The sequence below is a fragment of the Gallus gallus genome, chromosome 7 (genome assembly GCF_016699485.2).
Source record: "Gallus gallus isolate bGalGal1 chromosome 7, bGalGal1.mat.broiler.GRCg7b, whole genome shotgun sequence".
Classification (NCBI taxonomy): domain Eukaryota; kingdom Metazoa; phylum Chordata; class Aves; order Galliformes; family Phasianidae; genus Gallus; species Gallus gallus.
This window is the reverse complement of record NC_052538.1, coordinates 7,626,111-7,642,831: the sequence shown is the minus strand read 5'-3', so window position 1 is coordinate 7,642,831 and position 16,721 is coordinate 7,626,111. Positions and strand designations below refer to the sequence as shown.

Here is a 16,721-nt window from a genome sequence, read left to right as displayed (position 1 = left end):
GAGAGAACAACTCATTTGTCATGTCAACTTCAGTGGCACAGTACTGCTTCACAGTCCTTCATATTTATTATCTTCTTCTGTCTTTGCATGAATAAAGCTTCAAGTCTTCTTGTTTAAACTCCACTTGTCCCAAAAATGTGATGTCATGCTACTCCTTATTTATTACAAACACATTAAATAATCTCATTTAAGGCCTTTTGAGCTTCACATATTTTAATGATCTGGAGACTGCAAAAAATCCCTCTCCCCTCTGCCTTTCAGCAACGGGAAGAGGCACAGCTCTGGAAGCCAACATCTACAGCTGCAGCTTCAGGCCACATTCTGTGCTCTGACCCACCTCACAATTACAGAGCCCAAGCAAAATTTTCAAAATAGTTCATAATGTAAGAAGTAGTTATAACCCATGTGTTCTGAATTAAATGGTGAGTGTGTCAGCAGTGTCGTTTTCCATACCTTATAATAAACTCTCCTTTGATTTTTAGGTTGTGGTAGGAGAATGTTGTCATCTCTCATAACAATAAATGCTGAGCTATTTACTGGAGTTCTCTTTTAGCTGAGATTTAAGTATAGAAGCAGTTTGAAGTCAAAATGGCACCCACACCTACATCAGTCGCAGGCTCTACCTTTTTATAGCACCCATTCCTTTGGCCACACCACTCCAGATGGCCTGATGGATCTGCAGAGTCACACAGAATCACTAGTCCAAACCCTAAAACGTAGACATGGAGAGAAGCAGCAAAGAGGGGTTTCCAAGAGACTTGGGCAGCACCTCCTCTGTTCTAACAGAACGGTGGGGTTAGCCCACAGCAAGGCTCACGTGTGATGAGTGCCTCCTCAGCTACTGGCACATCCTTCACCCCACCACCACTTCAATCCTTCCTCCCTCATCCCTCAGCATTCTCAGTCTGCACCACTAGTTAATGTTAACTGAAACTCACACATCAAAGCCATTCTGTCACACCTTTGCTGGTGGTTGCTTTCCCCTCTGACTCTTAGTCCCTGTCTTAAAGCATTCACTGGTCAATCCTGGCCTGCCAGCCCTATCACTGTTTTCAAAGGAAACTCAGAAGGCCTTCCTCCTTGTCCCTTCCATTCCCCAGGACCACTTCATTTCTGTCTCCAAACACATTGGCAGAGTATACACCACAGGTCAGCACATTATCATTGCAAAGTACACACTGCTGCAGTAAAAGTGAGCTACAGCAAAAATCAGATTTTACATATTGTTTAATGCAAACTTCACATCAAATCTAATGTATGTCTTCCTGCAAAGTCTAATGGAGAAGAGTATTTTTTAAGTTTCTTTCCTTTATGAGTGCACATAAAGTGCTCTCTGATAAGATGACAACAAAGTAGTTTCCTTCTCTCACAGTGAGCTGAGGGAATGCATCAGACTGGTTGGTTCTGATGTATGTGTGTAAAAAGTTACCAATAACCTGGGACAGGAGAAGTGGAAGCACATCTTATAGAGAGCTTTCAGGCTTTATGCTGTAAATCATCACTATTCAACACATTTCCTCCCCTAGCCCCTCCGAAGTGCAGTGGATAAACCACCATTGGGGAAAAACAACTATAAGAGATAATTTGCATCGTTAGCTCATAGCACAGAACTGTTTAATCTAATTGCCCTACGGATAACAAGTGTGGCCCCATTTTCCATAATTACAAGGTGCCTCCTGTCAGCCCCTTTGACACACATGGGGAGAGGAGGCTGTCAGCCTGCCATGGGCCTGAATGGAGCAGCAGCTGATGGAGCCGCGCCTGGGACAGCCCCACACAGGCGAGCAGCTGCTCTTTGAGCCAGGGGAAAAATGAAATGAGCTTAAGCACCAGGATAAAGAGGTGCGCTAAGACAAAGGGAAAGGCTGTTCTCTTCAGAATGCTTCTGCATCTTTAAGCCTATTTTGTTTTCCCGGTGAGGACAGAAACTTGTTTTATCAACAATACTATGTGGCTAATATACTCAGGGAAGCATAGCTCCTGCATTTCCTTCCCCACTTGGCTATTCATTCTGGCAGCTGTGACGTTCTGAGACACAGAACAAAGCCCAGAGCTGAGTAAATCAGCCTGGCTATTTGTGAGGAGCAGCCAAAATCTATGGAAGGGACAGGGGGGAAAGACAGACAAAACCACTCCTGATTTTCAAAAGTAAAGCACTGTAAAACACAGCCTAATGCTAAACCAGAGACATCTTCTGTTCCAGTGAACTGGGAATGTAATACACAACCTCAAATGCTCTCTGGAGATCCCTTCTTCCTCAGGATGCAGCAGCTCTCAAATGCACTTCAAACACAGTGCCAGCACAGCCGGGTGGCCTGGTCCCTTCCCCTCCCTGGGGACAGGACATGTTCCGCCTGCAAGCCAGCAGGATGCTTTCTTCTTGGTTTTGATCACCTCCTTTTTACTCAGTGACGGTTGAAAGGATGCCTTTTTTTTGGAAAGTTAGCATTGTCTGCTGTGTACAGTGCAGGGGAAAGACCATAAACACAATGTATGATTGTATGCCTACTTCAGCAACATCTAAGGCATCTCTTTGGGGCTGCACGCAACCATGATAGAAAAGAAGCAAGCACAAGGAACCTACAAGCCAGCTGCGATGTTACTTCCCTTCAACTACTAGACAGCAGGACTCCAAAGACAAAGATAACTGCACCTCTTTCTAATCCAGACTGTATGACAGATCCTCTCTTTAAATTTCAGCACAGTAACAATCCCAATAAGCACATCTACATCCCGTTCAACAGCTTGGTCCTATGAGCTAGCAAACTGCCACAGCAGTGGCTTTCCAAAGTAACATGGAAATCCAATGGCAAATCAGTGCATCACTGCTGATAAACAAATCAGCAGGACAGCCCAGGGTCCTGTTAATGTCTGTTAACTGGGGAAAGCCCCACAGAGTAGCATATCACTTGAACACACCAATTGAACACAACAGTCACCAATATACAGCAGGTACAATTGGGGGCATGGCTTGCATACAGAAGGAAATTAAAACAATGAACTATTATTTGGAGCAGGTTCCTGCTGTCAGAAAAAGGGAATATTTATTTAAACCAAAGAAAGAAAAAAGGCAAACATCTCCACACCATGAGCTTTTCAGGAGAGCAGCTGGGCTTGGCTTCCCTCTCAAATAGTCCCATTCCTAGAAATGACATCAGCTAGCTGGATGCCCATAGCCATCACCCTCCCACGGATCCAGAAGAATGGGTAACTCCCAGTTCCAAGGCCCTGACCAGATGAGGTCCTGACCCATAGCATCTCCCACCCCAGTACCGGGCTGTGTTACCCGGGCAGACAGTCAGATCCTGCACCATTACAGGGAGGACACCACAGACCGACAGCATGCGTGCAGCATTTTAAGTTTCCTGGAGGGGAAAAAGGGCACCTGCATTTATAAAGCAATACTTATTTAACTGGGCTCTTACATATTGAAGGGAAGTACAGAAAGTGTTTTCTGTTATTTTATCTAAAAATACCTTTAATTGTAGATGCAGTGTTTTTCCTGCCGTTTATTTCTTCTTGGTGGACCTTCAAATCCCATGGACCACCATGCTTTGTAATCCATGAGGTTGGGCTTGCAAAAATTGAATTAATTTCTATACCTAACATAGAATATGTCTGGAAACTGGAGAAGCCTACTAGTAAAACTCAAATACTCCTATGTTTGTGCCAGCTGTGGCCATATTTTACACAAAACAATTATTTTTCTGCACAACGAGATGTGTTTGGGCGCACTGTTGCACCGTGTGAACAGTGTGCTAAAAGTGAACTCCTCAAATAAAACTGTAACTCACCTTGACTTCAGTGGCTGAGCACGATGAGTATTCCATCAAAATAAAACACTGAGAAACGATTCTTCCTCATTTTTTAAAGCATGGCTTTAAGAGACAGTGGATTTTAAAGATCGTAGCTAACCAAAGGTTCTTTCCTGAAGGAAGTACCACTTCGGAACACCCAGGCAGGGACAGAAGCACACTTCAAGTCCTGAGAGCTGAGGAACTCAAAGCGCATCCTCACTGAGAATCATTTTAGAGGCAATCTGGTTAGCTCGGCTCTGAACCTCACACAGGGTTTACCAAATAAAAAACTTATCAACAGTAGAGAGAAGGAAACTGCGTACACAAGAGAAATACAGATTTGAAGGGACCACAATTAAACTGTCTTTTGTAGTTCAGACCTCTATTGGTAAACCCCAGTCTCAGCAATCCTATCTATGCAAAACATAAGGAGAAGATTATGCAGTGTGCTAGACAGTAAATATTAAGACTGCGTATTTCCTAACTGTAACATGAAAAAGTTTATCTTTGGTAATCCAAACTGCATTAACCATGATGTACTCCGAGTTGCAGAAATCAAAGCTTTTTGGATACAGTCACAGGCAGAAGGAGAAAGAAGGGAAAAAGGGCCTTTGAAAGCAGTAGGAGAGCTCAAAACTTGCTCAAGTTTCAAGGCTTTTAACATCAGCCTTATTTATGCTGTATCTACAATGATGACAAAGGCTCCCAGCATAGCAGATGGGCATTTACTGATGTATTATAAATTGCTAAAAAAAAAAAAAAGAAGAAGAAGAATAAAAAAAGCACCATAAAGCACAATGAGACATTTCCAATGAAAGAATGACAGCTGCTGTTAATTGCAGTTTCAAATCCCAGTTGTTGAGAGCACCATGCTGCCAGTCTAGGAAAAGCAAAATGTAAATTTAGATCCATGTACAGACTATGCATAAACTGGAATCTTGCTCATTCCTATTAGGGCCTCTACCTGCCTTCACTTGTAGGTCTGGATTTCAAAAACGAAAGGCAACAGCCTTCAGAATTTCTCCTTCTGGTGTACAAATGTCCCAACGTTTTAATCCAAAGTGAAGCTACAAGAACCTCCTTTAAAACATAGTTACACTGACAGATGATTAAAGTGGTTAAAAGTGCTTTCATTTCCAAGTCCTACCACTCCATCAATTTCCCAATGGGAAAAGTTTGGTTCTGTTAAGGAGCAGACAAAAGGTTGGTCTGATTTCTTGAGTAGATGCGCACACAAAAAATTGGACAGGGTATTAGTTGCAATACTGAAAGCAGATTCAAGAACAATTGTGTATGGACAGACTTGGAGAACTGCGTTATAAATCTGAGAAATTATTGCAGAGCCTTTCCTCTATTTAATGAAGGGCTCGTTTCATTTCCCAAATTCAGCTAGTCATGCTGCATGGATTCCCAAGTCTTTTGTGTGAATTAGCAGGATCTCACTTTATGTGACAATATGAATTGATTTTTTTATATATATGTATCTCAGCATTTTATGATCTAAATATACAAATGGCATAATAGAGCTCTAGCTGCTAGTTCCAGTGCCAGGAAAATGAGAGAAATGGACCTGGCAAAAAAGTTACCAATAGGTTAGACTATTGGAGCATTAGCACACATCTCCAAATAGCCAACATATAGTAAGGCTTTTATTATTATTATTTTTAATGATCATGGCTCAAACATGACCTAGCCAAAACCTGTGCATTCTTATGCTTACAAATAAACACAGACTATGACAAATGCACAAAAAAAGAGATTGCCACAGGTAACTAAAACCATCTGACTCTTAATCCCCAACATGACTGAAGTGAAACCTGAAAGTATGCTGTGCACAGAGGTACGGGTAAATATTTGAAAACAGCACTAAAAACAAAGTTATTTTGCTGAGGCTCTAAGCCAGCAGTTAGTGCACAAAGGATCCCCCACGTTATTTTCCTTTGTACACTATAATGGCAATGATGGAGTTACAGAAGCATCTGGAACAGATGTGCAGTTAAGAGCATCCCTTAGAAACTCATAGCTTTCCAGGCAACCAGTCCTTGTGCTTTTTGCAGGCTTCTTCAGGAGCACGCTGGCCATGTGGGCACTGCTCTTGTGACTGGCCGCAAGCACAGAGCCCCATGAGGAGCCAAGGGATGCACATAGCTATCATAAGGCTATGGGAGCCAGGTGAGGGACCTCCATGATGCTAACAAGAGGATGGCTGAAAAGGGTCATCACATTGAACTGTGTAATCCAGTCAATGCTGCTCTTGACCATTTTAGAAATTAAAATAAAGCACAACATTCATCTATACTTTCATTCATTCATCCTCATGCTTTCCAGGCTGTCTGTACTTCTCAGGTGTTGGATATATTTTCTGAGCCTCCTTACAATGCACAACTGCTCTAAATCCATTTCTGTGTTGCTATGCAACATTACAAAATCTCACATGACCTGATACCATTCATGTCAATAAGACCACCTTCACCTCTCCAGCACTCGGGTCAGCTGGATGCATAATGTGCTATCCATTTGACTAGACTTGCCCTGCTCGGACTTCAGGAAAAACTGAAAGTATTGTTGTGTGTAAGAGAAATCTTCCCTTGCATTCTAAGCCTTCAAGCTTAGAAATCTTTTCCAAAACACTCTGAGACGGCCATTTCAAGATGGGCACATCACAAGGGCCTTCCTCAAACCTCCTTTTTCTCTGGACTGCAGAGGTGTCAGGGCATCGTGCTCCCACAGGAGGTGTGCCCACAGCCTGCAACACAACAGGCCCTTCTCAGGCATGAAGTCCTTCTGACTCATGAAGCAAATGTGACACTTCATCCCCATTTCATCTATACGCTCGAGGGATTGACGTCCACAGATTTGTCGCATTCAGCACTGCCTCTCTAGAGAGGTCAAGAGTCATAAGCCTGACCCTTTCCAAAATAAGACTGCAATGCTTTATGCAGGTACTTTCCTTCCCCTTTCTTCTTTCAACTCATTCCTAGTATGGGTTTAAAAATCAGGTACAGGCAGTCCTCCCTAATTGGTATTTATCATTTCTGTCAGCCGTGGATGCTCCTTCCCTGCCCAGCAGTTAATGTCGCCAACTAACCTCTGAAGTGATCGCCTTTACTCCAATAAATCTCTTTAGAAATAGACACTGTTGAGCCACATGAGCAAGTCCAAAGGCCAAATTTCTGGAGAATTCAGGAATTATTAGGAACAAGAACAACCTGGTTGCAAAAAGGGGATACTGCAAGGTGAACAAAATCCATAAGGAGTAGAGAGCTTGCCAGGAGAGAAAAGGAGGTGAGGAAAGGAGTAGCAGAGAAGGAAATAATAAAATAGACATGTTTGGTCAATGAAGAACACCAAATCATGGCCCAGGCTCTCATTCCACCATCCCCTCCTTCAGCAAATCAAATGCGCTATTGTGTACCTTAAAACACAGACACCCATGGGGGATGGCTTAGTTTTACGTATCAGCAACAACTATATAGGACATCATCATCCCTTCATTCAAAAATATTAGTATTAAATCAAGGAGGAAAGAAAGAGTTACTGTAACCTCAGCATTTCTGAAGGCACGTAGTCCTGGAATACCAGCAAAAAAAGCCAGAAGCAAAACTGTAACTTCTATATTTGCTGCTTACACAGGCTCAAAACAGTCCTGACTTGAATAGCTAGGAGCAAATTTTGCCTACTGTCAGTGTAATTCAGATATCAGCATTAAAATGATTTGTCCCAAGAATTATTAACACAATGACAATTGAAATAGGAAATCTAATTAAGTTCCTCAAACTTGCCTCATGGCATCAGGTTGGCATCTCCATATCTGCATCCCATGTAAAGGCAAGCCATTTTCAGGACCTGCCTGCAAGAGCTTATGCCTCTATGTATCTGAAAGCTTTTAACTTAATAGCTTACAACTTGTGGCTAGCAATACCATTGCCACATTCTATTTTGTTCCTCAGCTTAAAGTAATTTGCAGTTCTAAAGCAAGAAGTTGAGGAGCTTCAGCCTGGGAAAAGGAGCAGACCACATTTTGCGTTACCTGCAAGAGATGGAGAGCTGCTGGCAGCCAAGATGGGAAATGAAAGCAACACCTACCCTGCAAACCCCTAAAGCAAACCTGTTCCTGTTAGGAAAGTGATATGAAAGGCCAGCTACAAGTAAGTAACATGATGAAGTGTTTAATTCCCATTGCTGTCACTTTGAAGATTCCAGCAGCTGCTTTTGTCACTGGTGGAAGGTGATGTAAATGAGCAACGTAGACAGCTTTGTTCTCTCTCATGTCTAGGCTACCCACAAGGTAAGCAAAATGGCAATTACATCAACTGAAAGGGTAATTACATCAACTGGAAGAGCAGAACAGAAATGTAAGGACTGCAGAAACCAAGCAGCTAATGGTTGGAGCACTGACATGTTATCCTCTGTGCTGTCAAGTCAGAGACAAGCTTGATCCTGCCTTGTAGATAAAAACAAAACCAGGAAGACTAAGAAAACACTGGGGAAGTAAGTAGATGCATAAATAAAGAGCTTGGTAAACATCCCATTGCAGCTATGCAAATAGCCACAGACTGGGAAAACAAGCATTCCAGGAGCATTACATGGTGTCATAACAACAGCAGTGAATCTAGAGAGGAATGAAACATTGAAATTTCAAGTCCTTGATTGATTTTTAACAGATACACCATCATCCAAAACCATCTGACCAGGAGCACCCTCTCCCAGAACATGTGCTTGGCTGCCTGTTCAAAATATGTCCGCAGCCTCACTCGAGCTTCCAAAGAGCACTGAAGCAGCACCCCAAACCTGCAATTAAGTGTTAAGTAGCGTCACTGAAAGCATTGGGTGCTCTTGCAGATGCTGCTGAGGAAACACAAGGTCGATGAGAAGGGAACACTCCCCTCATCTTTCAAATTAAGGTGAAGAAAACAGGTGATTTCCAATCCCATGGTTTTGTGTTTCTCCAGTGACCACGTATGGGAAAAAAAATCCCTAGGTATGGATTTCCTTCATGTCATTAGATGCTGCTCCCTCCTTTGCCTTCAGTTTTCTCTTTCTCATCCAGTCAGCTATTTTAGTGGGACAGTAGCATTTCTCACACACACCCTCACCATCCCAATCCACTACACCCAGATGCCTGCACATGCCTCAAAGCACAGAGAGGACATATGAAACTACCAGAAAATGAGCAAAATGTGATTTAATAATCCTCATTTCCCAGAAACTCCTCTACAGAACCCTTGTTCTCAAGAAACAGCCCTCAAGCAGTCTGCTCCATAAACACCAATGTGTAAAACTTGGGAAATGCATACCTGGAGGTTATCTCTGAAACAGCAGGCCTTGGAGAATAAGAGCCATCCAGAGACAGCACGTTTTTTTCTAACCAGCACCCAGGTTGCCCAGAGAGGTGGTGGATGCCCTCCCTGGAGACATCGAAGGTCAGGCTGGATGGGGGTCTGAGCACCCTGATCAAGCTGTGGGTGTCCCTGTTCATAGGATGGCAGTTGGACTAGATGGCCTTTAAGGGTCCCTCCCAACTTGAATGATTCTGTGATTCTATGATAATGATTCTATGACTCTAAGTGTTTTGGTGCCACAAAGCAGAGTGGTTTCTAGAACAATTTACCAAATCTAAACCCCTGCAAGGTATTTTTATGCATTAAATCATTTGCATTTTTCTTGCTAGCACTAGTAACAAATGAGATTGGTAGTCTGTGCAAAGGAGATGCTAAAATAATAAACACACTAAATATAACTTCATTTATAAACATATTTTCTCGGTCACATGTGTTAGTTTCCTAATGAATAACCAAAAATTTTGGTTTGCTCATGATTACATCATAAGAACCAGGAGTCTCTTCCCAAAGCCCCCTGAAACCCACAACCACCTCTTCTGAAAAGGCCACAGCTCAGTGGAGATCTGCACATCAAAGAGAAATAAGGATGCAGATCTTGACAAATCAGTGTGGGTTTTTTCCCCCCACATCAGAAGGAACACCACAGATTGCAATCTGCAACACAACAACTCTTCATTAAAGTTTCTGAACTTTTTTCTTTTTTCTGAAAAAGAAAAACAGCCCCGAGGATGACTGCAAGGTCTCTGTGGAAGTGCACCATGGGCTGTGCCTGAGCCCTGCATTTCACAGCAGCCTGCCACGCGTGAATCTGTCAGCCCTAAATTGAGCTACAGGCTTCAAGCTTGGGCAATGCCTGCTGTGCCCCAGAACCAGTTCCTGGGGAGCAACAGTTTACCAATATTGGAAGAGACAAATCAGGCTCCCTCAATCCTACAGCGCTCCTTAGCACCCACAGACAGCTACAAAGAAAAGCAACGTTACCAGAAGGTAAGACCTTTCTAACTGAAGAAACATGAAATGGAAACACCGCATCTTCAAAATAAAGTGAAATTAGGAAATGCTATTTCCTAATCCAGTATTATTAAGGATAGTTTGTTAGAAGACAAAACTATCATACAGAAGCAATACCAAATAAAGTTCCCATTCTGAGACAGGAGCCTGACCATACAATTACTGTCATTAGCAACGAATGACATTTATAAAACCATTTTCTACTCAGATCAAATTCACATCTCTTTTACCCCAGTCTCTCACTTCGACCTTCTGATACCTCTCCTTACCACCTTGAAACTCATTTCCACCTTAACACTGAAAGGCAAACATTTCTCCAGTCAAAGCTGAATGTACATGTGATAGGATTGAGCACTGAAAAAATATGTATAAAAATGATCAAAATAGTCATTTCATTCTGGAAATCCACCTCTCAGGAGAGATGGAGAAACAGAGACCAATGTATTACTCGATTCAACACGCAACCAAGAGCCGACTTTCAGAATGTCAGATAAGCTGTTACTCGCAGGGCCACTAAGATGATCAGAGGGCTGGAGCACCTCTCCTATGAGGAAAGGTTGAGGGAACTGGGCTTGTTTAGCTTGGAGAAGAGAAGGCTCCAGGGAGACCTCATTGCAGCCTTCCAGTACTTGCAGGGAGCACATAAACAGGAGGGTGAACGGCTGTTTACGAGGGTGGATAGTGATAGGACAGGGGGGAATGGTTTTAAACTGAGACAGGGGAGGTTTAGGTTCGATATTAGGAGGAAGTTTTTCACACAGAGGGCGGTGACGTACTGGAACAGGATGCCCAAGGAGGTTGTGGATGCCCCATCCCTGGAGGCATTCAAGCCCAGGCTGGATGTGGCTCTGGACAGCCTGGTCTGGTGGTTGGTGACCCGCACATAGCAGGGGGGTTGAAACTAGATAATCACTGTGGTCCTTTTCAACCCGGGCCATTCTATCATTCTATGATTCTGTGATTTCCAAAATCCTCCACCATAAGACATAGGTGTGCTTCCCTAAATCAGAGTAGAGAAGAGAAACAGAGGGCTGCAAACTCACCACAAGCTGCAAACTCACCGTTACAGCGCCTAATGAGATAAACCAATTACCTCAACATGCATACTCGGAAGACAAGGCACACCATTCTCAGCCACACCACCCACACCTGCAATAAAAGTCTCAGGGCTTAACCACATTCAGGCTTCTTGGTAATTCAGACCAGTCCTGTAGAACACAAGGCACGCCAGGCCAGCAGGGCCAGCTCCCATCATGGAAAGGAGCTGTGTATGACACAAGCAAGGACTTCTTTGCAAGGTGCACTCCTGCACAGGGAGTACCAGAGGTGAACCCAAGTCAGAATACGACATTATACTTACTTTCCACCCTTCCATTCCTACATTTAGACCTGGAATTTACATCATATGCAAATCACTTTTTGTAGCATTGTGTCTCTGTATATAAACAATGAATTTTAGTCTTAAGCTTCACATGACATTCTGATGGCACTGTGGCTGCCCTCTCAGAATTGGCTCATCTCCACCCAGCACAGGGGACCAAGTTGTTGTTTCCCTACAGATACAATTAACCAAGAAGATTTCCTCGAAACCAGACTACAATGCAGCAACAAAGGCTACCAGTAGCAGTTACAGGAAAAGGTGCCAAAGTGTACATACCAGAGCCTAAATACATGAAATACGTGTAACTCCTCTTGGCTTCTCTTTAAAATGAATTAATCGTGAGGGGACTGCTTTAATGGGCATGGACTTCTTGATGAGAAAGACAGCTGGCACCATCTGCCCATGGACAGTCTGAAACAAAAGCTCTGTCCCAGTACTTACATGTGAGGGCTGAGTTCATAGAAGTTCCGGTTTCTGTATTCTTCAACTTTCTCTGGAGTATAAATGGGGAGAGGTCTGTAAGGGTTTATTGATATCACCACGCTGCCAATGTATGTCTGTGAAAAAAAAACCAAAACAAAAAACATCAGGGAGTTTTTTCTTTTTAAAATACTTCTGCTTTTCACGTATTTCTATTCAACGTTTATGAAAGGAAAAACAACAAACAAACATAAAATTACAAAAAAAGAGAAAAAAAAGCCCAGTTGTAACAATGAATAAAATGTCTGCACACTGAAAAACTTCCTAGGTCTCACTGCAGCTAATTCTACAGAATGGAATGGCTCTCATGAAGGTTTTTAAAACAAAGTCCTATCATACAAATATTTAACTGACTCCCTCAGTTGGGGAGGAAAACGGGAAAGGACACAGATGTTCATGAAGGACCCACTCCATATGCATGGCAAACAGTGCGATCTTCGCTGTACAGAAGTGCAGGGAAGCAGCACTGTGTGTGGCCACACTCCTTGCTGCACTCAGGGAGAAGGCACGTACAGCCTAGTGGCCTCTCATAGGTTTCCATCCATTGAGAGATTTGAAGGCAAGGCTGAAGCCAGCTGAAGTCCTGTCACGGTGCCCCAGCAGACAAAGCATTGCTCTGGTTTCCAGATGCTAAACATAGTTGCTTCTACTGGAGGAAAATGGTGTGGGTAATGCATTGGTTTTCTTCTAGGTCCTATTCAGCACCCAGTGGAATGACAGTGGGTTAGCATCCACGCGGCAGTATGTGCCACAACCTCTCCAATCCTGCCTGCAGGCACTGAACAAGCACAAAGTAAAAGCCAAGCACTTGGTATCTCTTTCCCCAGCCATGAAGCGAATAAGAACACCAGGCAAAACATGGGTTTTCCAATAAGCAGGGCTTCCTGGAGGTGTGACAGCTGTGCACAAAAGCCACAGGTTCCCACTAGGATTACCCCTGCTAGGAACTGCTGAAGAAAAATAACAATTCTTACATACATGTTTGACTTTAAATGGCTCCTTCCTTGTGACACCTGAGCATCTCATGATTGCCAATTGGACTTACCCCCACATCTTTTCCTGGACGGAAGTGCTACAATCAGCATTTGCTAAATGGGAGCAGAGGGGAGCCCAAGTTACTCAGCAGCAGGTACAACAGAGCACCAAGCTGCCTCTGGAGTCACAAACCAACAATGCTAACTGCTATAACCCTCCCATCGGACGTTCATGTCTAAAGCAATTTTCTGCTAAATGTTGAACAAACCAGGCCCTAAGCAGAAAGCAAAGGGAGAGGGATTTGCCACCTTCCACAGCATGCATATGCATACGAGCTGTGAGCCCACTCAGCACCTTCCGTCTGATAGTGAACAACCTGAAGTGCAGCAACAGAGCAAGCAGCACAAAGCTGCAGAGCCTCGCAGCTCACCCTCGCGGCATCTACTGCCCAAAGGATGAAGCAGAAGCAGCCACTGCTAACAGCTCATCGTTCAACTGCTGCGTTTTGCCACAAAGCATAACGCTCCGCTAATTGGGCTCAAGGCTCACCATTCCCAAACAGCACATAGTTTCTCCTCTCCTTTGGAACTGGCCAGGAATCTTCTGCAAAACACTTCCCCTCACATATCTGAGCTAGAGTAGAGCCAATCAGAATGAGCTGGTTGCACCAGAAGCACAAGGAGAGCAAGGGGAGGGGAAGGAGCCTTTGCATCAGGGTGGCCAGACTGCAGCTCACAAGAGGGATAACCAAATATCTGCCTAAGACGGAGGCACCCCAAAGGCACTCCAACACAGACTGTTGATGCAGTCACAAAGTAGATCTGTGCCTCTGCAAAATAACTAAGATTTCTGCTTCTTGCAAACACACACTGTGATGCATGCTTAGATACACTTCCTTCAAACAGTAAGTTGTTCTAGTTTTGTGGTCATCCTTCCCTTAACAAGGAAAGTGGTTTCCATCTGTGCCTGCTCTTCTTCTCTGAACTGTAAGAAAACCCCAAAATGAGCTCTGTTCTCTCAGCATACACAGCACAGGTAATTTGCAGTCTACGGATGCTTGGCACAAACAACTGGTACCCAAGAACAAGAAGCTTTCTGGTCTTCACAAGTGCATGGATATCCCATTAGGACTCTTTCCTGATAAAACATGGATATATTAACTCGTTTCCTCATAAACCTTAAGAAACTGTGAATTCAGCTCATTCTGAATTCTGTGTTGGAAAGTACCAGTAGAAGACACGTACAGACCATATCTGAAAGATTATATTTTGAAATATGAATTCCCTGGAACTCAAAGACCTGCCCTTTCCAGCTATTCTGCTGACATAAAAGCATAAAGTTTGATTGCTGCATTCTTGAAGTAGCCCGAGATGCCAAAGCAAAGAAAGATGGGCGAAAGTGAAAAGCTTCCTTTCTAAATTTGAGTAGAGGCGTTCATATGAGATTTATTTAGAAGCACCTCATCATAGCTAAGTACTGCTCAGACGATGTATTTTGGGAATTCAAGTCAGCTATCCATTGTCAGACATGTACAAATACAGTTCAACTCCTAAAATACCAATATTTCAAAAGGTCAAAGGACTATAAAGAAATGAAGCCATATACACGTCCGTTCTAAACACCAACCTACAGCATGCCAAGAAATCATCAGTTGTGCTGCAAAGCTGCTCACGAGAGCTGATAGACTGATACACCCTCTTGTAGAATGCCAGTATCTCAAAACTGACACCACTACTTGTTAGCAGTGGTCTGTGAGATTCCGCCTAACTGGGATAAACAGATCCAGAAAATAGCTTTCCCACATAACATCTGCCTTCCCACCAGAACTCCTTGATAAACAAACAAACTAAATGGCTTAAACCCTTGAGCAAGCAACAGGCGTGGTAACATTCCAGTGCTGGAAGGAGAATGCTGAGGAGTAGTGGGAGACGTACAGCAGCACCCCAGGGACTGAGAGAGCCTTCATCTTCCCTGTTCAAGGGAAAAAACTAACCCCAGAGGAATGGCTTCATGATGACGGCACAGAGGGCAGGCAGGAAATCTGATTTCTTTCTTGGCTTTGCCATGGCCTTGTTATGCGAGTTTGGACAAGACGTGCTGTCTTCTCAATTTTCATTAACGAGAGACTCTTGATTATACTCCTTTCTCTGAGCTTCTCCTTTACTGCAAGGACTCACAGAGCCAAAGTCTGCTTCTTCAGCGCCTTCACCCTGAACCTGGATCAAAAGGACTCATTGGATGGTTGGACTAGATGATCTTAGTGGTCTTTTCCAACCTCAGTGATGCTATGACTCTCACTAGAAGTATATCAGTGAACCTGCTATGCAGTATGGCTATACTGCCAAGCACTAACAATGCAGCTGTGGAAATGTAAATTTCCATCAGGTCAAAAGGCAGCATGTTCTGCATTCTCCAACAAAGAAACACAGACAATGCCTTCCTGTGAATTTAAGGGCTTAAGGCCCTAAGCAGAAGAAAACTTTAAATTACGACCAAATAGGAAAAGGAAGCAATGTTCAGTACGCTACTCCTCCAAGGTGTTGGAGTTGCAAGTTGTAAGATGCTTTGATGCCTACTTCTTCCTCTGAGGAACGAAAGCAAACCTAGCAGCCTAAGGCAAGAAGTTACCACTACAGTATAACAGTAAAGCTGTTTTTCCTCTGTCAGAGTTAATCTTGGAATATCCCAAGGGTCCAGAAGAGAGGAGACTGCAGCTGCAGAAGCCAGGGAACACTGCCAGCGGTAGTCAGGGCTGCCGAGGCTGCCTTACCAGCATCTGTGAAACCTCCTCTGGACCTGTGGCACCCAACACAAAGCAATCTTCTGCAGAGTTGAAAATCACGATGTGCTTGCACTTGTTCACTAAAAACCATCACTGCTTCACACCACACGTAGAAACTCAAACAACAACAACAAAAGAGTTTCTTGCATATGAGTAGCCTTCAGTAGTCTAGGAAAAAATGCTGCTGCAAAAACAACTCCTGCTGTAAGATGCACAATAGTTACAGGACGCTTCAAGTGTGCTTAATGCCTGCTAAATTCCAAAGGCCCAGCACAGCTACTCCATTTATTTGTGTATTTCTTCACGTTTAGCACAGAAACAGAAAACAAAGTTCTCGTAAAGTAAGATTGCTAGTGGGGATACAGCCTCTTCCAGCCACGCAGCCCTATTTTAATAGTCCAGATACACAGTGTGCATTTCTTTAATGATTAGGCTCACATGAACTGAGTTCTTGAGACTTTGAACAGCTTCAGATCACTGAGACAAGTGACTGAAAAGGGAAACATCAAAGTAAGGTCAAAGACAAGTGCGACCAGGTTTTGTTGGAGGGAATCTGAAATGAAACACTGGGGCTGCACTGATTTTTTTAAAAATTATTATTATTATTATCATTAATGTGATACGTGCACTAATCCTCAGTTAGTTAAAGGAATTCCTGCAACCGAAGCCATCAAATTGGCTTTTCCCAGCACATAAAATGTTTCCCCAAAGCTCCTGCTGAGCTCTGCGGTGGCTGCGGTGACTGGTGAGGTGCTGCAGATAAGGAAGTAGTTGACCACACACCTAACCGGAAGGGAAGCCAGTGCTAAAAATTCACTTGTCCAAAGTCTAGTCTGTGATAACCTGAACTTATAAACCAAACTGATATATTTGGTCTTACTCTATATAGAGAGAGCCCTCTAAAGCTCCCCTTCTCAATACTCCTGAATATATCTCACTCTAGCTTAGTCACT

General features: G+C 43.4%; 1 protein-coding gene across 20 annotated transcripts in view; it reads right to left on the bottom strand.

Annotated features, from left to right (window-relative positions):
* Positions 1–16,721, bottom strand: part of MYO1B (myosin IB) — a 117,731-nt gene that overhangs the window by 59,082 nt on the left and 41,928 nt on the right. For all 20 annotated transcript variants that reach the window (XM_046944053.1, XM_046944051.1, XM_046944054.1 and 17 more), the window contains one exon: positions 11,973–12,088. In XM_046944053.1, the coding sequence (XP_046800009.1) occupies positions 11,973–12,088 (116 nt within the window). The remainder of the gene's footprint in view (positions 1–11,972; positions 12,089–16,721) is intronic.